Here is a 26,810-nt window from a genome sequence, read left to right as displayed (position 1 = left end):
TCGCATTAGAAATATAGTGATAAACAAGAGAGATGGGTTCCTTGCCTTTGCCAGGTCTTGCAAATTAATGAGGGGACAAGAACTAAATACCTGAGTGAGCAGGATAATAGCTTGTGTTAAGTGTGATGACATAAAAGGTAATATGATAGTGAGTGAGGGAAAAAAGGCTTTATCACACAGAGTGGTCAAAGAAGGACTTTTTGAGGTGAAATTTAAGTTAAAACCTAAAGGATGAGATAATTTAGTAATGTGAAGAACTTAGGAAAGAGTATTTCAGGCAGAGGGAATGTCAAATAAAAAAGCCTTGAGATGGGAGCAGGACTCGCACATTGGAAGTTTAAAACGGAGTTTGACGTCACCGGCTTGAAGTGAATGAGAAAAACAGTAATAAACATTGAAATTAGAGAGTAGAAAAGTAGCAAGATTACTCAAAAGAACACTGATTGCACTCAACGCCCTAGTATGGAATGGCCCAAAATGAGTCCTCCTCCAGAAAATGACTCTATCATCTGCCTATTGATCAACTCAAAATTTTGGATTATCTATTGACTTAACTTTGATTCTTTAATTTCTTAATGGACTTACTCCAAGATTCTAATTAATTATCAGGTTATATATTCTCAACTTCCAATATATGTCTCCCAAATCTAGACACTTCTATGACTATCCACTGCTATATTTTAGTTCTAGCCATCATGACTTCTTGCCTAAACTGCTACCTTCACCTCCTTACTGAACTGCTTGCCCTACTGCCACGTCCTCTCCAATCCATTCTTCAACTTGTGATCAAAGAGATCACTCAACAAAATTCTTCTGATCACATAATTCTCTTGTTCAAAACCTTTACATTATTTTTCACTCTTGCAGTAAAGTGCCTTATCATGTTACATAACCTCTCTCTCTCTCTCTCTCTCCCCATCAACTCACCCACCCTCCCCCCCCACCACACACACACGCACACACACACACACACACACACAGAGAGAGAGAGAGAGAGAGGGAGACTTTCTTAGTTTGATGGCTTTGGTATGTTATTCATGAGCACATTCAGCTGTGACATGCATTTTGCCAAGTAACAACTACAATGCCACTAATTCCCTAACAGTTCTCCCTAGGATTTTGTTTCTATTCAAAGATATTATTTTACAAAATACCCCTTTGTCACTAATTTTGTGCTGCTAAAACAAGACTTATTTCTTTTCTGCTCTTTTTAAAATTTGCCTTAATTAAGTATTGTTTTTCCTTATTGACTAAAACAACTTCCTACTCCCTGGAAGGAAGTTTGGGAGATGGCTTATCACTGCTATGTGCTGATTTATATCTAATCACTCTCTGCTTTGTTATTTTGAACTCAATAATTTCCAAACTTTCTACTTTTCCTTAAGACCACAGGAAATAAATCGTTAAAAACCCACACAATTAGTTATTTACCTCCTAAACATTAATTGACTATCAAACAAACATGACATTAAGAAATGAAACGAGTTATGTAGGAAGAAAGGCTTACTCTTTGAAGATATCATACTTCAAGGATGATTGAGGAAATCATAAACAGCAGGCAAAATTCACTTACAAGACCTAGGTCACTTACAGTAGGGGAGTCTGTTTCTGTGAAAGTCTGGCAATATGTTTTAAATGTTCCTTTGGTGGCTCTTCAAGATTACTTCTATTCTCTTCAGAATCAGGTTTCATAAACTCCCACCCAGTAGCTGGAAAATCAATCTGAAAGAAAGCAATGATTTGCCATATGTTGAAGGTATCTGAAAATGCATTATTAATTTAATACTCCTATCTTAGATTTACAGAAACCAAAGAACAGAATAATTCATATTTTTTTCTGTGCAATTTATATTTTTAACATATATATTTAAAAAAATATATATCTAATAATTTTTAAAAGAATTTTTAGAGCTTGGACTTAGGATTTTAGTATACAAGATATTTAGCCAATCATTTATACACATGATATAGATGGGTCACCTGTAATGTTGTCTGAGGGAAAATGAGACAAATAGTAACAATATATGGCCTCTCCATAAAGATGAATATATCACATTTTTGGTTAATGCTGAGATTATATCCATTTAACATTTCAGTGCTAAAATGATTCCTTGTGAAATAATGAAATTTAACATTGGAAATTATGCTTTTTTCATGTAATCCACCTGAGAAAATAAAGAGTTAATCTATGTTGATCTCTACTTCATGAAATCTACAAGTCTGGGAATCATTTTGTACGAATGAGTGAGCTCTTCTTTGATAAAGAACTGTTATGCTAGTAAAAAGTAAAATAGAATATTTCTGCTTTGGTTCTGTAGTTCAGATTTATAGACAGTTCTAAATCCGGGCTTTGTTCCTGGCTCAATGTATTTTCTATTAAAACAAGTTTCAGTGATTCAGAATCTGATTTTAGTAAATAAAATTACAGTTAACAAAAAAGACAGTTCCAAACTATGTAAATGAGCTGGACATTTTAGGGCTCCATAGACTTGCTTAAGGTTATTACACATACTGTTCTTTTTCTCATTTTAATATTAGAAATCCCACAGACACTATTTTTCTCTGCTGAATTATGTTAGGTTGGAATCTCAAAGTAAATTGAGGAACCTTACAAAGTAGATGGTATGAGTTTCAGTTTGAAACACAGTTTAATATATTTGAGAGCTTATTTATTTGAAAAGTTTTAGTGATTTTATTCTATAACCCCTAACATTTGTTAATTTTTGTTTTTGATATAATCTATGTTATGTATCAATTACTACTCCAAAATAACAAAAGAAACAAGTAGGTCAGGCGTAGTGGCTCATGCCTGTAATCCCAGCACTTTCGGAGGCCTAGGCAGGAGGATCACGAGATCAAGAGATCAAGACCATCCTGGCCAACGTGGTGAAACCCCATCTCTACTAAAAATACAAAAATTAGCTGGGCATGGTGGTGTGCCCCTGTAGTCCCAGCTACTCAGGAGGCTGAGGCAGGAGAATTGCTTGAACCTGGGAGGCGGAGGTTGCAGTGAGCAGGGATCGTGGCCACTGAACTCCAGCCTGGCTCCTGGCAACGGAGCAAGACTCTGTCTCAAAAAAAAAAAAAAAAAGGAAGAAAGAAACAAGTAACAGAACAGCTTAACTGAAACATTACAGCAAATGTTTAATCTGTTGACAAAGATTAATCTTGAAAGATGAACTTTGGTATCTTAGAGGGAAGGGCATCCAGTAAGAGCAAGTTACATGCTACTCTTTATATGGGCAAATATTTTTAAATAACTCTTAATGAGTTAGTGCAATTTTATGTTGATACTAAGTAAATGGCACGGTGGATGAGAAAACTGAGAGTAGTAGATGAGCATACAAAAGAACTCCTGTGTACAAACCTGTAATACATTATTTGTATATATTTTACTTAGAAAACGATTTTTATTTCTGATACATGAGTGAGCTTCTATATTAAATTGCATTTTTTCATGAATGATGAGGCTAAATAGCTACAGATTTCTTGAGTTACTATAGAAAATATTGAAATTTATCCTAACTGCCTTTTGCACTTTTTATAAGAGAAAATTTCTCCAAAAGTATGCTTTAATGCATTTGCTTTAGAACAATTTTAAGCACCATACCTTATGGAAGATATAAGTAATACCTATTATTTTCTGCTAACTTACAGTCTAATTGAGGAGGAAATACACACACATTAACAATTAAATTAGGGAATAATAAATACACAGCCTACAGTGTGCTTCACTGTTGTGCTCTCAGTACTGACCAACACTCGACTCTGTTCTTTCTACTTCTATAGCTATGGCTGACCAAGCCTGGCTTTGGTACCAAATTTCTTTTTAAAGGAATGTTCTAGGAGATCTACTCAAATGTCATCACTGCATGTGCCATGACATTCATTTGTCATATTCCTGTTTAAGCCTTGAGGATACACTCCTGGTTTTAACAATAACAACAACAACACAAATATGGGGTGTTTTTTGGGATAAAGGAACATATTCAAACCTGGTTACCCTCCCTTCTAATTCACACCTCCTTACACATTTAAAGATCAACTTCTTGTGCTCCATTTATCCATCTTGCTTCACTTCTGCTCTTCCTTTGTCCTTCACACTTGGCCACCATGATTTCTATCATGGCTTCATGACTTGGTACTGCTCACAGGATCTGTTGTGAATTTCCCTAGTAAGGTGCCCCTGGGCCAATTTTGGGTCCCTATGATTCTGTCAGGTTATTCAAAGAACTTCTACTTGGACTGTGTGTAGGATGGTATTATAAGACACACGTGCTGGGCATGGTGGCTCATCTTTGTAATTCTAGCACTTTGGGAAGCTGAGGTAGGCAGGTCACTTGAGGTAAGAAGTCAAGACCAGCCTGGCCAACATGGTGAAACCCTGTTTCTACTAAAAATACAAAAATTAGCTAGGCAAGGTGGTGTGCACCTGCAATTCCAGCTACTTGGGAGGTTGAGGCATGAGAGAGAATTGCTTGAACCCTGGAGGAGGAGGTTGCAGTGAGCTGAGATCACGCCATTGCACTCCAGTGGGGGTGATAAAGTGAGACTGTCTCAAAAAAAAAGACATATGCATGTTAGACCATGAGTTCTATTGCAGTTCAGAGGAAGGAGGGATAACTGCTAATTGAGTGGCAATTGTGGTGAGTCTGAAAAAAGGAGTTGTAAAAGAGGGATCCATATGGTGGTTTTGGAGTGAGAAAAAAGGATCTGTTACATTAGAACTCAAATATAATGTGCTCTAAAAACTTTCTATCAATGATAAGACTGGTGCCTCTTCCTAACGCTGTAATGGAAGATAAGCATGTACTAAAATGTTAGATAAAGTAAAATACTTTGAATGAGTAAGTAAGATCTGTGGTTTAAGGAGACATCCCACTTAGATAAAAGGAAGAGCTAAACATTTTGATATTCACGTTTGGATAAGTGGACCAAAGGGCTAAATTGAGATATATCTGTGGGTGGTGTTTTTGTAGTCATCAGAAATATGGATATATATCATTAATTTGACAAATACATTCTTCCAACTACTGTGCTAGATGCTTGTGATATAATACCTTCAATGCCATCAGAGCTCTTTGTCAGTGGAAAAGAATATGTTGTGGTGAATGTGTTGAAAAAATGCTGTTGGGTTTTATGTGAACACAGAAGAATGGCACTTAATTTGGCTTGGCATGAGTAGAAGAGGAGGGGGTAAGGATAGATTTCTAGAGGGTCCAGGGATGGCAAAAGATGAATTTCATTTACACAGATTCAGAGGAGGGGTGGACAGTGGACAGTGAAGGGGAGGGGGCACATTACAGACAGGGAACAGTATTCATAAATTCATATAAGGTGAAAGCAGGACAGTGCATGTCAGAAACTACAACATTTTCAAAGTTGCTGAAGCTTCAAGTGTCAAACAAGAGAAGTGATGTGATAGGGGTCATGCTACAGAGGTTGGCCTTAATCCTCTGGGTAGTGCTGAGTTATTGAAGAGTCTAGGCAGTGAACTGGCAGGTTCAAATTTAAGTTTTAGAAGGATCACCCTTGTGACTATATAGATTTTGGATTAGAGAATGACAAAACTAAACCAAGGAAACCAGCAGATGAGGTGAAGAATTGAGAGGATAGACAAGAAAAATATCGAAGATAAATTGGCAGGATGTCGTATAGACTGAATATGAGTGGAGATAAAGAGGGAGGAGACAAGAAAAACAGGTAGGTGTATGTGGGGCATGAACAGACATAAAGAATTCAGAGGGTGAAAGTAATTTTGGAGAGGAAGTGGGCTCAGTTTGGGGCATGTTTCATTTGAAGCTGCCAATAGAATATCCAGGTGGGAGTTTCAGCAAGTAAGTGGCTATATTTGTCTGAAGCCTGAGGTGTGAAGAAGTCTGAACCAGAGATACAGACTCATAAGTGCCCTTACACAGATACTGAGACAAAAACCTTAGAAATGTATGAGACCCAGTAATTCCACTGCTAAGGATATATTCAAGAAAGATGTGTTCACACAAAAAAAGTGTCCATATGTGTTTATAACAGCAATATTCTTAATAGCTAAATAGTGGAAAGAACCCAAATGTATACTGACTAACAAATTGACAAATAAAATATGGTATATTCATATGTACATATTACAATAATGTAAGAATATTGTATAAAAATATGTATGTAATATATAAAAAGGAATGAATACCAATTGGTACTACCACATGGATGCACTTTGAAAATATTATGCTAAGTGATGGAAGCTGGCCACAAATAAGATCACACATTGTATGATACCATTTAAATGAAATGACCCAAATAGCCAAATTTATAGAGATAGAAAGAAGATCAGTGGTACCTTAGGATTAGGGAGGTTGGGGGAATAAGAGGTGAGAGCTAAGGAGTATGGGCTTTCTTTATCGATGTGATGAAAATGCTCTGAAATTGATTGCAGTGATAGTTGCACATATCTGTGAAAATACTAAAAACTACTGAATTGCACACTTTAAATGGGAGGATAATATGGTTTGTGAATTATATCTCAAGAAAGCTTTTTTTTAAAAAAAAAAAAGAAAGAAAGAAAAGAAAATAAATGAATGAGAGCATCCAGGGAGAATATGTGCACTGTGCGTGGCCACAGCCTGCAGACTGAGCCTTTGAGAATTGTCCATGGGAAGGAGACAGAGCATGACAGACAGCAGTTCAAGGAGATAAGCAAGGGCAGTAACACCAAAGCCAGAAAACTAGGGAGTTCAATCATGGGGAAGAGACAGAGAGTGCCAAGAAGAGCGGAGGGAAGGCTAGCCTGATGAGGACTGAAAACCACCGCTGGGTTTGGCACCTAGGGATAAGCAGGTACCTGACCGAGTGTGGTGGCAAGCCAGAATACAGTGATTTTAGGTACAAAGGAGGATGAAAGGAAGTAGAGAAATACAGATGACAGCACTTTGGGAGGCGGAGGCAGGCAGATCACCTGAGGTCAGGAGTTCGAGGCTAGCCTGGCCAACATGGCGAAAACCCATCTCTACTAAAATCCAAAAATTAGCTGGGTGTGGTCGCATACACCTGTAATCCCAGCTTCTTGGGAGGCCGAAGCATGAGAATTGCTTGAGCCCGGGAGACGGAGGTTGTAGTGAGCCAAGGTGCCACTGCACTCCAGACTGGGCAACAGAGTGAGACTCCGCCTCCAAATAATAATAATAATAATAATAATAATGATGAAACATAGAGTAGAACAAGAACCACATGAATTTTTATGAAACAGCTTTGTGCTTAGTGCTTAAATATGTGACAGAGCTGTTCCCCTAGATTGCATTCCGGGAGAGGCAGGAAGTTGAGGGAGACCCAGGCTAAGTGAGTCAAGCAATAACTTATGTATCTGCCTCCATTTCTGAACTAAATTCTATTTCACTCTGTCCACTGCTTCTGGTTGGTACATCAATCAACCATAGGACCTAAAAAAAGTATTGACTGGAAGTAATCACATCTGTGTCATATCACATCCCTTGTCATACTGGAGTGGCTGCAGTGTGGCAATAACCACCATCTAGTCAGGACCATCGGAAGAGGGAAATCAGATCGGCTTAGTATAGTCTTTTCATTATGCAGAGAAAAAATAGTTTAGGCGAGTTGTTCAAGGTCGTAAGGCTGTCTGTAAAAGAAAGACTAGAATCCAGATTTTCTAACTCAGCCAGATGTCTTTCCCCAAGACTCTACTAACTCCCTAACAAAACGATGGGTAGAGAACTATAATCTCCTCACCATCTCATAATCTTTAGGTTGAAAGATTCTGCTCTAAATTTAGCTGACTATGTAACTAAATAGATACTATTAAAGGTTTGACTTTACTACCTTAATAACTCTATCTTATATATTGCATCATCAATTAAAATCATGCTGTGAGCCTTTTAATGTATCTATACAGTTTCAAATTATTTTGTAAACTTGGGATGGTTTAACTTTTGCATACTGTGAAATGATTTACATGCCCTTCCTCCACTTATTTTAAAGATGAATTCTATTATGAATCCAGATATTTACTTGGAAATCTGTGCCATTATTGAATATTTGATATTTTCCTTCAGATTCCACTTGGCAAAATCTGTGTTCCTAAAGGAACTATTCACCTCATCTTAGAAGAATCAAGGACAGTCTCTCATCTGATAGATTCTTCCCTTCTTCTACCACCACCACTGTTCTCTCCCTATAGAACCCTAAAATCATGAATTTATATCCACAAAACTCTGGCAATGGTCATACTTGAAAATTTTCATTAACCTGAGGTATTTTGGATCGTTCATAAAATAGTTTAATAGAAAATACACCTGTCCTCTTAAAGAAAGATGATTTATACCTACACCTAGACACCCCACAGGTCTATATAAAATACAATATATCTCAAACTGAGTTCATCATATTACTCTGTTGAAGACTGTCTATTCTTTCTCTGTGTTCATTCTTAAAACTGAAGACATTGCTATGAACTCAGGAATTCAAGTTTCTGTCTCTGTTTCCCTATATGTTTTCTTCATATAGTTGTGTCCCCTTCTGTTTAAAAAAAGTTTCTAAAATCTACCATTTAATTGTTTTTTCTTAGTTTTGGCCTTATGATCTTTAACTTCGAGCACTAAAATTTTTTTTAACAAGTATTCGGGCAGGGTGCAGTGGCTAATGCCTGTAATCCTAGCACTTCAGGATGCTGAGGCAGGAAGATTGCTTGAGGTCAGGGGTTCAAGGCCACCATGAGCAACATAGTCAGACTTCCAGCTCTACAAATTAAAAAAAAATTGACAGTGTATGGTGGCATGCACTTGTGGTTCCAGCCACTTGGGAGGCTAAAGTGACAGGATCGTTGGACCCCAGGAGGTGGAGGTTGCAGTCAGCCATGTTTATGCCACTGCACTTCAGCCTGAGTGACAAAGTGAGTCCCTGTCTCAAAAAGAAATGAAGAAAAAAACCGACAACCAATAAAACACATGTAAAAAATCCAAACAAAAACAAAATCAACAAAAACAAGTGTTCATATATCTAATCTTCTTGTTTTTTAAGACATTCTCTACAATTGCTAGAACTACTTTTTATGACTTGCTGCCCAGATAATCATATCCAAACCTAGTACACAATCTAGTACCCTAATGATTTTCCACTTTTTACCACTGTTCCTCACGTAATTTATTCTTCAATCTTAACTAACTTGCCATGTTTTGAAACTGCCAACTCTTTTCTGAATCTGTGTGTTTGCACTGTGCATTCCTTCATGATGGATAATCCTTCCCACTTAAACTCGTTAGTGAGAATTTACTCATTCTCTAAAGGGCATTCAAATGTCATGTCCTCTGGATGTCTGTCCCAGACTTCATACATTTCTTTATTTTCCCTCAGAAATATTCATTGCTATTCTCATTGTGTTAGTGTTTCTACAATGGGTATAGTATCTGTCACATTACGTCAGATTGAGTTGTGAAAGTCTGTCTCTCCAGCTGGATTTTGCATTCCTTGAATTCCTGGTTTAGTATTACGTATTTGCTCATTTTAGTAAGAGTGTTTATCATAATGTTTGGAGCATAGTAGTCTTATATATAAAACATGAATAAAGTGTGATTGAATTGAATCTCTAGCATTTTGCCATTTTTCTTCATTTGTAGAATATATTTACCAGGTTTGTGATGAGCCTCTCCTCTTTATTAATGGATTATATTTATCATTTTGTTCTTTTAAAACACAACAAATGCTAATTGATAAGATACCATGTGTGGAGTGTCTCTGATGTTGTGCCAAGATCTAATCTGAATAAGCATCCTTTTTTAACATGCCCACAGATTAGAAGTGGATCTTTAGGTGTCATCTGGTTGAATCTTCCTCTGCAAGAACGTGATGCCATATTTTTATTAGTATTAATTTTTCCTTTCCATGTTAAATATTTTTCTGCACATTTTTCTCAACTTTGTGTCCCAAACCTTTCACCACAAGCCTGGAAACTTAAGAGCCTGAAGACTCTACTAATTTTTTCTAGATCTGTGATGTCAGCTGAGGACATCCTTTTCTCAAAAGCACATTTGACAATATCTGGAGACATTCTTTGATTGTCAGAACTGAGAAAGTGCCTTGGGCATCCAGTGGAAAGAAGCCAGGGATGATGCTAAACATCCTGAAATGCACAGAACAGTCCCCACAAGAAAGAATTTTCTTGTCCAAAATGTCAATACTGGTAAGGTTGGAAAACTCTGTTCTAAAGGATGATGCCCAGAGAACATATTCTAATTTTTCCTATAGAGGAAAAATTCCATGCATTTTCCATGCATGTTCCATGCATTTCTGTGTATGTGACTGTGCATGCCTCAAGTTTCCAACCAATCTGATGAACTACAATTGGGAGTTACATAAGGAGCTGTAAGCATTAAGGACCAAAGCCTGAAGTCATTTACCACCTTTCATTTATGATTGCAAATCACATAGAGTAGACAGATTTTAAGAAAAAAAAAAAAAAGGACAATTTGTTTCCAGTTTCTTTCCTACTACTCAGTTAATTGCTAGTCATTTTAGAAACATGCAACAGAAGAAATTTTAAAGAAATATGATACAAAGCTGAGGCAGGTGTGAGTAGGATACCAAGTTAATAATTCATACCAATGACTGTTTTTAGACAATAGAAAGAAAAGTGAACGGCCATAATGAGTATACTAATGGCAAACACTCCATAGTTCTCCAACATGACCTTGTTGGATGGAGAATGGTTTGAAATTGCCATTATATAAGCTGGGATAGAAGTGCTTTGAGAGTACTGTACATAAAATAAAAGCAGTAGAGGTTTCACAAATCCCAGAAGGCTGAAGGCAGAGAAGACTATTAAAATGTGTGATCCTAGAAGAAATTGTTTCTGTAATTGACAACAAACTACTTGTCAACTAACACTTACCATGTGTACTTTAATCTTGTAGCCTGGCACTTACCTGCAGGGTCACTGGGGATGGCTGACTTACATCCCACACTCCTGGAGCTATCATTTCTATGGGAGGCTCACTCTGAAATGTCATGCTGAATAACATAGACCCGAGAATGGATTTTCTGCAAAAGACAATACACAGACAGACAAGAGTCACATCATGATGGAAGCTATTATTATCTGTAAATGTTTTCTTTTGGAGTATAAACATAATCAGCTATTATAGTGGGTTTATTCAGTTGCTGGAAAAGAAATGAGATAGTCCACCAGCCTAGACACTGATTAACAGTTCGTTTCTAATATACCACATTCATGGCTATTTTTGTAGAAGCCTACATTTATTTTTCACATGAGAAAATTATTTACCCACAGTGGTTTCTAATGGATAGCAATTATTTTTAATTGCCATCAATGGTGATTATAAGGTAGAACTAATAATTTTAGATTTATATTCTTAGAGTTTAAGAATTTTAGATTTATATTCTTGGAGTTACAACTGCCTTAAATCAATACAGATGTCAACTCTTCAGAACATATTTGCTCCATGGAGTGACTAAATCCCTGGGAACCTTTAAAGATATAAGTTCTAAATTTATAGAAAAAAGATTTAAATTAGCATAGCATATGATTTGCAGAATAAAAATAGTTGTGGGGCTTCACGGAGGAAACGCTTTCTTACTCATAAATAGAAAGATTATTCATATTCTAAATGTTTAAAAATTGGTGGTAAATTACCATAGTAAATGAGAGTACATACAGGAAAGGCTTTAAACAGGGAAGAGTTCGTGCATGGTTTTAACAGCTTCAGTAACATCCAAATCCACAGATCCTTGTATAAATTAGAAAAGAAGTCATACCTGGCTGTGTATATGAGTCAGAATATCAGAAAAATGTTCCAAAAATCATGGAAAACAGCCTCTGATTTTAATATGCCAAATTGAAAATGCAAAACTGAAAGTCAACAAAATTAAGTTTATAAATAACTTTAATGCATCAAGTGAGTTTTTCTAAAAGCAATATATAATTCCGTCTTGCCATTTAACAGATCTTATGCAAAATAAGAGGAAGACATTCGACAAATAAAGCTTTCTTTAGACCTTTAGCTTTCTGAAGACTGCCTCTTCTATTATTTTCTCTATTTAAAGATATTGTAAGCAAATACCTGCCTAGGGGAGTATAATTTGCTTTATTAAAATATGGGCAGATGTTTTATATAACTTAAGAATATTCTTCTAGCAGGATAAATTTTAAGTCTTGTTTCTTTGTTGCATCCCTCCCTTACCTGAATAAAATCTGTCTTGGTATAACAATATTGGGGGACCAGTATTAGGAAGGTAAGGATTAGTTTAATAGAGGTAGAGATTAGAAAATTATTATTGTAATTTTCCCTTTTGCCTTTCAGGGCATATGAACTTCACCCAAATGGCCAAACCCAAATGGCCAAATCTGCCCGGGAAAAGTTTTGAATTAGGCAGAATGCTAGAGGAGAAAGAAACATGTCTAACACCAAATTTGGAGGTCGTAATGTTCTCCACAGCATTCAGAAACAATGTTTCTGTGCGTGGAAAAGAATCAACAGAGGTGAGGAAGGAGGAGGATGTGCCATATCGGATAGGAGAACATGATGAAAGAAAAGCCCATCACTTCCTGGAAATTGGGGAGGGTGAGAAGTAGAAGACAGAGAAAGAAGGAGCCGAATAAGCACGGCTGACATAGGCATCCCAGTTTGCCTCTCCTCTGCTTTGGCAAGTAGATGGGGAGACGTGTGAGATCAGTGAGCAAAAAACATAATGCTGAAGGCAGAGGAGCTCCTCTTTGCACTCTGTTTCAGACCCTGGAAGGAAATCACCTCTTGAGTGGTTCTGTGCTACGTGTGGCATCGCCATTAAACTGGGCATTATGTGAGTAACAGGCAGGAGGAACTTGTGAGTTTAGCTTTTTTGGGCCTTCTCTGGGTTCTGTGTAGATAAGATGGGATCTGGAAATATCTAAAGATTTTTGAGAGGGAGAGTTTCCAGAGTTTCCCTGGTGGGAATAAGGGTTCTGTAATAAGGGCATCTGATTGGACCATTCAACCTGGGGTCAACTGGGAGTCATTGGCAAACCTCAGAAGGCTCCATGGTGCCTGTGAAAGCCTGAGTCACCCAGGGCTTCCCAGGAAACCCTGACCAAGCAGGGGGAGCCCCAGTCATGAGCTGCAGACTTCAGCTATAGCAAGCATCCATGAGCTTAAAAAGGGGCTTTGCTTTGGGTATTGGAGCTCACCAGGGCAAATAATCTGTTTTTATGTTTTTTGTTTTCTCCTTTTCTTATATATCCTTTCCACCTCCTAGGACGATAACCAGAGAGTAAGAAGGTTATCTGAGTGACCCAGCATTTTTATCCAGAAGAGACTGCATATTTCTAAAAGGACTATTAAAAGTTACTGAACTAGGGCTGGGTGCAGAGGCTTACGCCTGTAATCCCAGCACTTTGGGAGGCCGAGGCAGGTGGATCATGAGGTCAAGAGATCGAGACCATCCTGGTCAACATGGTGAAACCCCATCTCTACTAAAAATACAAAACATTAGCTGGGCATGGTGGTGCGTGCCTGTAATCCCAGCTACTTGGGAGGCTGAGGCAGGAGAATTGCCTGAACCCAGGAGGTGGAGGCTGCGGTGAGCCAAGATCGTGCCATTGCATTCCAGCTTGGGTAACAAGAGTGAAACTCCATCTCAAAAAAAAAAAAAAAAAGATACTGAACTAATACCTTGTCACAGATGGAACTTTATTTCTTCTCATTAGTTACAGGGTGGGAGTTCATGAGGAAGAGTGTGATATAGGAGTTGCATTATTTATTCACACTTAAGCTGTGGAATGTGTTATATTTGTGGTCTTGTCATATTTATATGTCTTGGTTATGCTTTAATCCAGAAATCTGAATGATCTAAGAGGTCTTGACAGAGGATGAGTAGACTCAAGAATTTGATGGTAATTACTGTCTTCAGATTGAATCTTGGATATATTAACAGTCACCAAGGCTTTAACCCTGAGGCACACGTGGCAGAGTGAAGTCAGAACACTTGACATAGGTGTGTGTATGGGGAAATCTATCAAAAAATAGAGTGTAGGGTGAATGAACTTCTAGCTATCCATTAAGGCTAATATATACACAACTTAAAGTCATTCGAGGGGGAAAGGAAGTAGATGTTTGGCAGTATTATGGAGGTTCTTCATGTATTTGATATTAATTTACTTTTTGATAATAAAATTTGCCTAAAAATCTTTTTAGATACTGCAAGCATAATGGAGGGAACACATTTCCATAGACTTCATTAAACAGAGAATATAGGGAAGATGAGGAAATTGAGATGTGAAATTGAAATGTGAAAAGATACATCTAAGAGTGTTGGTAGTTCTCAGAAAGAAGATGAAAATAGAAACTTTTAAGACCAGGCAAATGGGACCACTGGTCATTTTTAAAGTATTACTGCTGTGAAAACATTTATTAAGCTAGTTAAAATGAAACATTTTGAAGGCAGGGTATACAAAAAAGAGTTCCATGTAATGGAAAGAACACCAGACTTTGTGTCAGGACATCTGGAGCCTGTCTTTATTATTTACCTTCCCTTTATTAGCTTAACTTTTTTGAGCTTCTTGGACAAAATCAATGATCTTCAGAGTTTTGATATAGCTTTGGGGTTCTGCTGGTAGTTGAGGGTGAGCTTCAGATAGATGGTAGGAAGATCTCAGTTAGGCTGGGCTATGGGTTTATAAATTCTCTTGATAAAACACATCCATGGAATCACTCATATACTTTGAGGTTTTTAATACGATGCCATTAGAAGAAGGACTACACTGCTAAACATAATATTTCAAAATATTTGTTCTGGAGTAGCCTTAAGACACTTTTCAATTTAAATATATTTTATAAATTCGTTGACCGGAAAAGCCAACACAAAATTTGTGACACCAGGAGAACAGATGGGCTGGTTTACCCTCTTTGGGTCACTTTTCCTCAAGCAACAAGATAAGGTGTTTACATAAAACAATTATCAATTTTAGCCATAGTATTCTATGTGTCCACTGCTGGCATCTTGTAGCCAAAGAATTTGTAGCAGGCAGGACCAAAGGATCTGATGTTATAAAATTATTTTGGCCGCTGACTTTATTATATCTAATAGGTTTCATGAGTAAGAGTAGAGTCTAGGCAAGGCTGAGCTGGTACCCTGTTGTGTTAGGCTATTCTTGTGTTGCTATAAAGAAATTCCTGAGATTGAATAATTTATAAAGAAAAGAAGTTTACTTGACTCATGATTTTGCAGGCTTTACAAGAAGCATGGCGCTGACATCTGCTCAGCTTTCAGGGAGGCCTCAGGAAGCTTCCAATCATGGTGGAAGGCAAAGGGTGAACAGGTGTCTCATGTGGTGAGAGCGGGAGCAAATTCTGAGGATATGCTACACACTGCCAACCAACCAGATCTTGCAAGTACCCACTCACTAGTTCAAGGACAGCCCCAGGCCATGAGGGATCCATCTCCATGACCCAAACATCTCCCACCATGTCCTACCTGCAACACTGGAAACTACAATTCAACACTGGATTTGGAGGAGACAACATTCAAACTATATTATTCTTCCCCTGGCTCCTCAAATCTCATGTCCTTCTGACATTGCAAAATACAATCATCCTTTCTCAATAGTCACCCAAAGTCTTAATTCATTCTGGCATTAACTCAAATGTCTGATGTCCAAGTCCAAAGTCTCATCTAGAGATAAGTTCTTTCCATCTATGAGCCCATAAAATCAAAACAAATTATTTATTTTCAAGATAAAATGGGGGTACAGAAATTGGGTAAAAATTCTCATTCCAAAATGGAGAAATTGGCCAAAAGAAAGGAGTTACAGGTCCCACGCAAGTCTGAAACCCAGCAGGGCAGTCATTAAATATTAAGGCTCCAAAAATAACCCTTGACTCCATATCCCACATCCCGAGCACACGGATACAATGGTGGGTTCCTAAGACCTTGGTCAGCTTTGCCCCTGTGGCTTTTCTATGATGAGTTAGTAAACTGCTAGTGACTCTACCATTCCAGGGTCTGGAGAGCGGTGGCCCATTTCCCACAGCTTCACTATGCCGTGCCCCAGTAAGGACTCTGTGAAAAATCCAACTCCACATTTCTCCTCTGCAGTTCCCTACCAGAGGTTCTCTGTGAGGAATCTGCCCCTGTAACAGGTTTATGCCTGGGTACCCAGGCTTTCCAGTATGCTCTTTGAAATATAGGTGGAGGTTGCTGAGCTTCCTTCACTCTTGCACTCTGTATGCTTGCAGATTTAACACCTTGTGGAAGTTGCCAAGGATTATAGCTTGCAATTTACAAAATGGTGGTCCAAGCTGTACCTGGGCCACTTTGATCTGAGGTTGGAGCCAGAGCAACCTCTATGTGGGGAGCAGTGTCCTGAGGCTGCACATGGCAGCAGGGCCCTGGGCCTGTCCCTAGAAACCATTCTTTCCTCCTAGGGTTTCACATTTCCTGGCTATCAGCACCTGGCTCTTTTTTAGTTATGCAAATATGTCTAACAAGTACTTGCTCCAAGCCCACTTCAGCTTCTCTCCTGATAATGCTTTTTCTTTCTCTGCCAAATGGCCAGGCAGCAAATTTTCCAAACTTTTATACTCTGTGTCCCTTTCAAATACAAATTCTAATTCTGAGTCGTTTTTTTCACTCCTGCATCTGAGATGAGGCTGTTAGAAGCAACTGGGCTACCTCTTGGATGCTTTGCTACTTAGAAATTTCTCCTGTCAGATACCCTAAGTTACCATTCTTAAGTTCAAACTTCCCCAGATTCCTAGGGCATGAGCACAATGCAACCAAATTCCTTGCTAAGGCATAACAAGAGTAACCTTTGCTTCGGCTCCCAAAAGTTCCTTATTGCCATCTGAGACCTTGTTAGCTTTTACAGGATTTATATCACTATCAGTGTTTTGACCACAACTATTTAACTGGTCTCTCAAAAATCACAAACTTTCTCTCATTTTCCTGTCTTCTTCTGAGTGGTTCAAACTCTTCCAGCCTTTGCCTGTTACCCAGTTCTAATGCCACATCCACAGATATCTTCATAGCAATACCCTACTTCTGGTACCAATTTTCTGGGTTAGGCCATTTTTGCATTGCTGTAAGGAAATAAGTGAGCCTGGGTAATATAAAAGAAAAGAGGTTTAATTGGCTCACAGTTATGCAGGCTTTATAGGAAGCATGGTGCTGGCATCTGCTGGGCTTCTGGGGAGGCCTCAAGAAGCTTACACTCTGGCAGAAGGCAAAGGAGGAACAGGTCTCTCACATGGTGAGATCAGGACCAGGTGGGAGGAGGTGCCACACACTTTTAAACAACCAGATCTGTGACTACCTATTCACTATCTCAAGGACAGGACCAAGCCATGAGAGATCTGCTCCCATTACACAAACACCTACCACGAGGACCTACCTCCAACACTGAGGACCATAATTCAATATGAGATTTAGAGGGGACAACATCTAAATACATCCCTCTTGTAGGATAGCAAACTGTTTACAGAATGTTTATGGAGAAAGACATGGCACCTAAGAGCAGGAAGGGAGGCAGCTTAAGGTAGTAAAACTCAGACATACATTCTAGTTTTTGTTCTATTTATAAGTAGCCTGGTACTAATTGCTGGTTTTTAAGTCTTCATTCATCATAGAGTTCTTTACCTGTACATGACATATTTGGACTAACTGAGGGTCTCTCTTGGATAGGAGAAAAAACGATAAGAAATTCTCATCTACAATTTTTTTCAGGTATATGATTTTGAAGATATGTCTGAAACAATTTTATACAATGGAGTCAGGTTTGGCTACTTGGGGAATTGTCTAAGGAATCTAACTGTTTTGAGATTAAGATTTATTTTAGGTCTTTTTTGAAATTATGAAAAACATCCTAATTTATCAAGGTTTTAAAGTCATCTTGGGAGCTTTAAAAATACTGGTACTCAGACCAGATCACAGACCAATTAAATTAGAATCTTTGAGCATCCTTCGGCTTTGTGTTTAGTTTTAAATCTCCTCAGAAAATTCTATGCTTTAATCGGGGTTGAGAATCTCTGTTCTGAAGTAGCTTACCACAATTTAGAAATGCTAAGTAATTACCAAACTATTAATTTTGAACTTGAGTAGGGGAGGGAGCTCATGGAAACTGTTGAGGTAAGGATAACACTTTCTCGCTACATTGCGGTGACATTACAAATGTAGATGAGGTGGAAGCCTTGTCTGCAAAAGACAGCACTATAAAACTTCTGTGGGCCAAATTTACTTTTGGACTTGGAGACTTTTTGAGATAGAATTGAAGATCAGTTTGCATGCTTGAAAATGTAGAAGTTTATTTTTATTTTCAGACTTTGTTGATGCAGCCCTAACTGATGTACCTGAGTTTAATCACCATTGGTTCATCTGAAATCCACTTCTGGAGACCATAAAGAGATAGGAAACCTTTAATTCTGCATATTTTCAGTTGATATATGTGTTGGAAAAAATGACATAAGCACTCATTATAGTTCCACATGGCTAGCTATGGGCAATTTGAACAGTAATAAAAGACAGATTCAATATCAAATGTTTACGAGCAGGGATTATCCCATGAAAGAAAATAAAATTAAGTCACCAATTTGCTTTGATTTGAAAGATCTGCATCAAATAAATAGGGTTAGAATCTTTGTAACTCGAAGCAATGAGCAAAGTGGAGTCTTCCCAGCCTCCCAGTTGCGCCATGTGATGTGTTTCTGGTTTCTTAAAAATATCTGTATTTCCTTAAATTACCCAGCATAGGAGAAAAGCAGATTTTCTGATTTTCAGGAGAAACAGGTTTTTAAAAAAATATTTAGAAATGCTTATTGAGTACTTGTTGAAGTGAGTTGTGTTTTCTGATGTCTCATCATCTACAATTTTGACGCATCCCCTTAAAATTGCCGCCTAGGATCAGTCCCAGATGCCATCTCTCACAAATGCTCATCTTCTATGACCACTCGCCTATAAAATGCTTACCAATAGTAAGTGACATATGACAAAACAACATGGAGGTGGTATTTTCACTATCATGATCATCTGGAAAAATGTCTTCAAGATTAGTTTTAAAGACAAAAATATTTCTAAATCATATGTTTAGTGTTTATTGATTTGTATGTGCAAGTAGTGTGTTACATGAGGGGAGAGTAACATGGACTTAACCATTTTTTCAGTGATTAATTAGAAATATTCTACAAAAAATGGTAGATCTTACAAATACTGAAGGTGAAACTTTAAGGAAACTCACTTATGAGAAGGAAGGACACTTGTATAGCTGCTCCTAGTGAGAAAGAATATAAAGTACTTAGCATAAAAATTATATCTTTGAAATGTCTGCTAATAGCAATAGGTATTGGTTTTAGGGCTAACCTGTTTCTTATAGACTTTGAAATCTTATTTCATTCTTTATCTCTTCTATAGGGACTGATTTATTTTCCCCTCAGTTCAATTTAGTAAACAAACCTATAGTGATTGCCTGTTTGTATGAGGTGCTACATTAGATGATAGATGTGACAAAGATATACACGTTCCCTGTCTTCAAGGAACACCAGTATAGAAATGGGCTAAAGCATGAAAACAAATAACAGAGCAACACACACACACACACACACACACACACACAGTGTACAACAGAAATAATACAACAAAGAAGATTTTTAAACATCTATTATGGTTGCTAAAATTTTTCATATTGATTAGGTCTGGAAAATAAAGACTAATGCAATTTTTAAAAAATATTTTTGCATTACCATATCTTTCTAAAACAGCAGAGGCAGAAACATACTTTATAAAGATATTAACATTATAATATATGTTTTAATTTTTCGAAAGTCCTGAATTTTATCATTTGATTCTGAAGCAAGAGTAGCCATATGAAAAATGATTGATTTTTAAAAAATACTCTTTCCTTAATACCATAGAAAATCATGTAATTGATTTTATCAAGTATTCTGAATATTAATAGTTTCCAAGATTTATGGTTAAATCAACACTTCATTTTTCAACGATCATTAGTTCTGAGAGAATATCTGAATATATAATTGACTTAGTTTTCTGAAAAATATCACCTTAAAGTTGCTAAATATTTCTTCTTGGCAAGAAAAGCTCAGTAAGCCAGTTACCTTATATAATTTTACTTTAGTCAGAATTCCATGACTTACATTCTTTCTAAATGACAGTATTAATCCAAATCATTTTGAATTACTAATTCCAAAGAAATCAGCTAGTCAGAGAAGAAAAAGTAATTGAGATTGGTCATACCAATACCTTTTCATTATAAATGAGCCAGCTAACAAGTTGAGCATAAGTCCTGTTTTTAAAGCCGTTTCTACAATTTTACTTTTCAGTTCTGCTTTCAGTAATCATGATTTATATTGAACTATGTCAATTTTAGAATAAAATGCCTTGATTTCCTCATTATGCCATATACTGCAAAATATTTACTTCTAAGAATGTTTTATTGAAATGACAGGCTTATTACTCACAATTGATATACTTACTCTTTTGGAAACAATGGAAGACAAGACCACGCCAATAAATTTGCATTGTTGGTTGCACAGGCAATCCCAAACAGTTTTACAGTGAGCATGGATTCCCTTGGAAGTGACTTTATTTCAAGAGGAAAATTGATCCTAAGAATAAAAGAAAGAGGTAGCATTACCTACCCAATTGTACTGATATTTTTAATAAGAACATTCTTATCATTGTACTGGTCTGGAACAAAGATATTTATTTGAATAGAGACAGCCTCTTGAAGTTTTTTGTTTGATCTTGTAAAAACGGGAATTTAACAGAAGTACGTAGACTATGGTAGTGAGGTTTTGTCAACTGGTGAAAATTATTCCTGATAATGTTGACATGTAAGTGTATATTTATAGTTACAATAATTTGAACATTTATTCTTAAGTTGCTGCAAGCACAGATGAAAAACAGACTTAGAAAGACATTGTGTTAGGGAATTGGAGAAGGCAGGAAATAACTCAAAATGGTTCTGAGGGATTAAGTTAGCTATAATGAGATGGAGATTTGGAAAAGAAGATTCCAGAAAGAGGAAAAAGCACAGACAAGAGCATATATGGATGAAAGATTAGGTGTATCTGAGAAATGGTGAATGGTTCATTGCGGCTAGAACAGAAGAAGTCAAATTGATAGGGGAAGCTGTGGAGGATGTAATTAGAAAGATAGGTGGTTGCCAGATTGCTTAAGAGCTCTACATGCTAGGCAAAGGAATTTGAACTTCTCCCTAAAGTCAAAAAGAAATATTTGAAACATGGAGCCAAAGTGTAGAGAGTTGTTTGCCATTTCCAATGTGGACCATTCTGGGTCATGATGAGGTTCTAGGGATCTGGGGGATGGTCACTGAAATGTAACACATATATGATCTCTGGATATAATAAAGTCAAGACTCTCTGAGCTCAGATCCTGGATGGATTACAAATACTAACAAGTAAAATTGGCTAAGGATAGACACAAGATTTTTAATGGTGTGAAAAACTCGAGTTTGAGTTGGAGCCATCAATATATATATAAGCAAGTGTCCAGAAGGTCCTAAATAATATTATAAGACTGGGTGGGATATACATGGGTGATGTGATTATTTGAGAAGGGTCTTTTGACAGAAAGTTGAGACTGTGATCTGATGTCCCTAACAGGGGCAGGAAGACATGTACCTTTCATTCTTTTCTGGAGTCATCTCAATTGTATAGAATTATATAAACAGATTCTCATATATGATCATTATACAAACATATGTCAATTATATGATCATTATATGATAATGCCTCAGAGAAGCATGGTGTTTGGGAAAGAACTATTTGTGAGATAAGGAGATGAAGGAAATTTTTTTCTAGGAGCTGAGATGGGCAGATATGTTTATTAGTAGATGGGAATGCCAAACAGGAATGAGAAAATCGGAACAAAGTTTGGCAGACAGGGCCAGAGTCATGGGAGATGAATTGCTGATGAATGGGAAGGAGAAAGAGGAAAGAAACTTGAGGAGTGACTGAGCAGCTTTATGGGATGATATCTGATGGCCATGAGGTGTGAGAGAAATAAACAGACTCTACCGCTCTTGTCATTCCCAGTTGAACTTTGATGTAAAGTTGTTTGAGCAGTAGGTGATTATTAGAATATGGATGATGACCAAAGCCTTTTGTCCAACTGAAAGGTGCTGACTGAAGTTCACCCAGCTGAGGCCTCAGGTGTTATTAAGCATCTTCTCACACTAGGAGTTGGCTTTCTAATCTGGAGACTAGGGAGCAGATTTTACCTAAAGTTTCAGATCAAACATTGGTGACTCCTTCTTTTCAGTGTGTACAGCATCCAGCCTTGGGGATAAGTGGAAGTTAATTTAGTTCAGTGACCACAGTTGAATTTAAGAAAGTACATCTCTCTCTGCTTCACATGGTGTCCTCTAAGATAATCAGGTCCAGATCCAGGGTGGTCATAGAGCAGCTAACAGGATGAAAGACAGAAGAGCTATTTTAGAAGTAAAAGAGATAACTAATATCTGACTGATGGCATACCAGTGGAATGAGACAATAAAGAATTAAAGATGAATTCTAGTTTCTAGAGTACAACAGATGCTTTTCACTGATAGGAAACAAAGAAGAAAGAGAAAATTGAGGTGGGAATAATGAATACAATTTAGGGAATGATGTTACTGAGTTAATAATAATTGTGAGATGCCAATATATAAACTGTCTGTGGAAAGAATGAGTCCAAGTTTGGATTTGGATACATCTGTGTTTAAAAAATGACCTTATTGACTAAGATGCATTTAACCTTTCTAAGTCTTTCTCTTTTACACGAAGTGGAACTACTAGTATATAACACAAATATGGCAAATTTTAGGTTGAATATCAGCATTATATTCATTTCTTCAATCAGTATTATAATAATTTGTATTAGCCATTGTGCACTTAATACTCAGAGTGTAAAAAACACATTTGTTGTAGACATATAAAATGTAAGTTGATATGATTTGGCTTTGTGTCCCCATCCAAATCCCATCTTGAATTGTAATCCCCAGTTATTGAGAGAGGGACCTGCTGGGAGGTGATTGGATCATAGGAGCATTTTCCCCCTGCTGTTCTCGTGATAATGACTGAGTTCTTATGCGATTGGAAGGTTTTATAAGTGGAAGCTTCTCCTGCTCTCTCTTTTCCTGCCATCTGGTAAAGAAAGTACTTGCTTCTCCTATCCCTTCTGCCATGATTTGATGTTTCCTGAGGACTCCCCAGCTATGCAGAACTGTGAGTCAAGTAAGCATCTTTCATTTAGAAATTATCCAGTCTCTTGTAGTATGTTTGTAACAGTGTGAGAACTGACAAATACGTAAGTCTAGCTAGACTCAAAGGAGAAAAATAAAGACTAGACTGAGAAGAATCTTCTATTGTTAAAGACTGTCAAATTTTAGATTAAAGTATTAAATTGGGACTCAGTACGGTGGCTCACGCCTGTATTCACAGCACTTTGGGAGGCAGAGGCAGGTGGATCACCTGAGGTCGAGTGTTCTAGACTAGCCTGACCAACATGGAGAAACCCTGTCTCTACTAAATATACAAAAAATAAATAAATAAATAATAATAAAAAATAGCAGGGCATGGTGGCACATGCCTGTAATCCCAGTTACTCAAGACTGAGGCAGGAGAATCAGGAAGCCTAGAGGCGAAGGTTGTGGTGAGCTGAGATTGTGTCATTGCACTCCAGTCTGGGCAACAAAAACAAAACTCCATCTCAAAGAAAACAAAAATTAAATTAGATATCTATATGTTTAGGTATCCAAAACCAAAAGTCCTTTCTTTTCATTCATGTTCTTTCATACTTGTTATATTCATTTAAGGTAATATGGTTGTATTTCTCAGCTTAAAAGAAGCTCTGAAACTTGACATAAAATGCTGATGATCCTGTGGAATGCACAGCAATTTCTTTAATGTTCTTTCTTTTACCTATAATTGACTCTCTATTCAGCTTTCATATTTCTGTGCTAGGATGAAAACTGTAACTTCACCTTATTTCTCACATGATCTAGAATGTTCTTTTTTCCTATTAGGTCTGGCTTCTTCATGTATAACTTCACTTGTTAGTTTTTTTATAACAAAAATGAAAAAAATTATATAAGTTACAGTGGATAGCTACTGCCAATTTCCATTCTGTCATTTTTATTAATAAAAAGAAATTCCTTTAGGATAAGAAAAGTGCTTCCTAAGTAGTTATTTATTCATTCTTTAATATGTTTGATTTTTTAAAGCCAGAATAGTCTTGCATTCACTGAATTATTTTTTTAACTTTTGTAGGGCTACTTAAAAATCAAAGGAATGAACTTTCAGACAAAAAAGGAAAAAATATAAGAGACAATTCAGTAAATGGAGTTAGGTTGCTTTTTTTTTTTTTTTTTTTTAACTAAGGAACAGGTACAGATCTCAAGTTTTAACCACATGTTTGCCTCACTATAGTATTTAAGAATGAATAATCATTAAAATTTTTCTTAATATTGTATTCTTCTATATGAAATAGTTTTTCTAAAACCAGAGTAAGTTTCTGAGAGTGAAAAGTGAGAGATTTTGAAAGCTACACTTTTTCTTTCTTTCTTTTTTTTTTTTTTCTGACACAGAGTCTCACTCTGTCACGCAGGCTGGAGTGCAGTGGTGCAATCTCAGCTCATTGCAACCTCTGCCTCCCGTGTTCAAGTGATTCTCCTGCCTTAACCTCTTGAGTAGCTGGGATTACAGGCACAGGCCACCACACCTGGCTAATTTTTTGTTTTTAGTAGAGATGGGGTTTCGCCATGTTGGCCAGGCTAGTCTTGAACCCCTGATCTCAAATGATCCACCTCTTAATGTGCTGGGATCACAGGAGTGAGCCATTGCGCCTTGCTGAAAGCTGCATTGTTCAGAACTCTCCTATTAATACTGAAACAAAATAAAAAACAGTAGGCCATTGCAAGGACTTTATCTTTTCACTGAGTAAAACGGAGAGCCAGTTCAGGATTTTCAGACAGAAAAATGACAGGCCTTGACTGATATTTTAAAGAGACCACTTTAGCTGTTGTGCAAGAAGGACTATAAAGGTATAAGAGAAGTAGGGAGACCATTATACAGGCATTGTGGTATACAGAGGAGAGATGATGGTTGTTTAGACCGCTGGAAGTGATGAGAACATATTCTAGATATGTTTTGAGAAGAGAGTCAGTAGGATTTTCTGAACATGGGGACTGAAAGGAGATTCAGACTAAGGATTTTGATCTGACCAGCTAGAATTAGAATTGATTATCCAGAGTGGCCATCCATGGGTGGAGTGGTTTGAAATATAAGAATAAAAATTTAGTTTAAGACATATTGATTCTCTAAGTGTGGAGTTTGTGAATGATGCCTGGGTTGGTGATATAAATTTGGGAATTGTTCGCAAATAAATGATATTTAAAGGTATGTAACTATAAGCGAAAAGTGAGGGAATAATGACATGTATAACAGAGAAAAGGGTTAAGGGCTAAGATTATAATCAGTCTGGGAGAAGGAAAGGACATGAAGAACAAATGGCCAGTGAGGTAAGAGTCAGCCATGTGGAAATAAAATTTCAAGTTGGAGCATGAGATCAACAGTGCCAAAAGCTTCCAACAGGTCCTATAAAATGAGGACTGAGAAACAAACATTGGGTTTAGCCATGAAGGTTACTGGTGACAATTTCCGTGGAGCAGAGGTGATGAAAGCTTGATTGGAGTATGTTATAGAGCAAACAAAAAAACTAAATAAAGTGAATGTAGATAGTTATTTGGAAGGTCTCATTACAAAGCAGAGAAGAAAAGAAATGGTATAGCTACTGGCAGGAGAATGGAGTAGAACAGAGTTTGTTATTATTTTATTTCTTTATTTAAAACATGAGTACTATTCATGGGATATAAATACTCTTGTCAAAATTTTATATGTTGTAAGAAAAAGTATGCAAGTCACAGTAAAACCATCAGCTTACGAGTCACAGTGGGTCTAAATGCTAGCTCTGACGCTTTCTGATTGTGGGAACTAGGCCAACTTAGTAAGTATCAGAATTAGCACTCAGATTTTTTAAAATTATACTTTAAGTTTTGGGGTACATGTACAGATCTTGCAGGATAGTTACATAGGTATACACATGCCATGGTGGTTTGCTGCCTCCATCCCCCATCACCTACTTTAGGTATTTCTCCCAATGTTATTCCCTCCCAATCTCCCCACCCCCTGCAATCCATCCCCTAGCCCCCCCACCCCCCAACAAACCCCAGTGTGTGATGGTCCCCTCCCTGTGTCCCTATGTTCTCATTGTTCAATACCCACCTATGTGTGAGACTATGTGGTGTTTGGTTTTCTGTTCTTGTGTTAGTTTGCTGAGAATGATGGTTTCCAGATTCATCCATGTCCCTGCAAAGGACATGAACTCATTCTTTTTTTATGGTTGCATAGTATTCCATGGTGTATATGTGCCACATTTTCTTTATCCAGTCTATCATTGATGGGCATTTGGGTTGGTTCCAGGTCTTTGCTAATGTAAAAAGTACCACAATGAAATATGTGTGCATGTGTCTTTATAGTAGAATGATTTATAATCCTTTGGGTATATACCCAGTAATGGGATTGCTGGGTCAAATGGAATTTCTATTTCTAGGTCCTTGAGGAATTGCCTCACTGTCTTCCACAATAGTTGAACTAATTTACACTCCCACCAACAGTGTAAAAGTGTTCCTATTTCTCCACATCCTCTCCAGCATCTGTTGTCTCCAGATTTTATAATGATTGTCATTCTAACTGGTGTGAGATGGTATCTCAATGTGGTTTTGATTTGCATTTCTCTAATGACCAGTG

The 26,810-nt window shown here is 37.3% G+C and overlaps 1 protein-coding gene and 1 long non-coding RNA gene across 4 annotated transcripts in view; one reads left to right on the top strand and one right to left on the bottom strand.

The window, feature by feature from the left end:
* Positions 1–26,810, bottom strand: part of PIK3C2G (phosphatidylinositol-4-phosphate 3-kinase catalytic subunit type 2 gamma) — a 397,969-nt gene that overhangs the window by 255,733 nt on the left and 115,426 nt on the right. Inside the window, exons 13-15 of the mRNA XM_032253772.1 lie at positions 20,475–20,606; positions 10,926–11,040; positions 1,592–1,722 (exon numbers count right to left, since the gene is read on the bottom strand). Of these exons, the coding sequence (XP_032109663.1) occupies positions 1,592–1,722; positions 10,926–11,040; positions 20,475–20,606 (378 nt within the window). The remainder of the gene's footprint in view (positions 1–1,591; positions 1,723–10,925; positions 11,041–20,474; positions 20,607–26,810) is intronic.
* LOC116533872 overlaps positions 1–26,810 on the top strand; it is a 121,344-nt gene that overhangs the window by 56,323 nt on the left and 38,211 nt on the right. The gene's annotated exons all lie outside the window — the stretch shown is intronic.

Source organism: Sapajus apella, unplaced genomic scaffold (genome assembly GCF_009761245.1).
Source record: "Sapajus apella isolate SASKATOON/1434 unplaced genomic scaffold, GSC_monkey_1.0 scaffold84, whole genome shotgun sequence".
NCBI lineage: Eukaryota > Metazoa > Chordata > Mammalia > Primates > Cebidae > Sapajus > Sapajus apella.
Note: the sequence above shows the minus strand (reverse complement) of the source record. Positions and strands in the feature narration are given on the sequence as shown.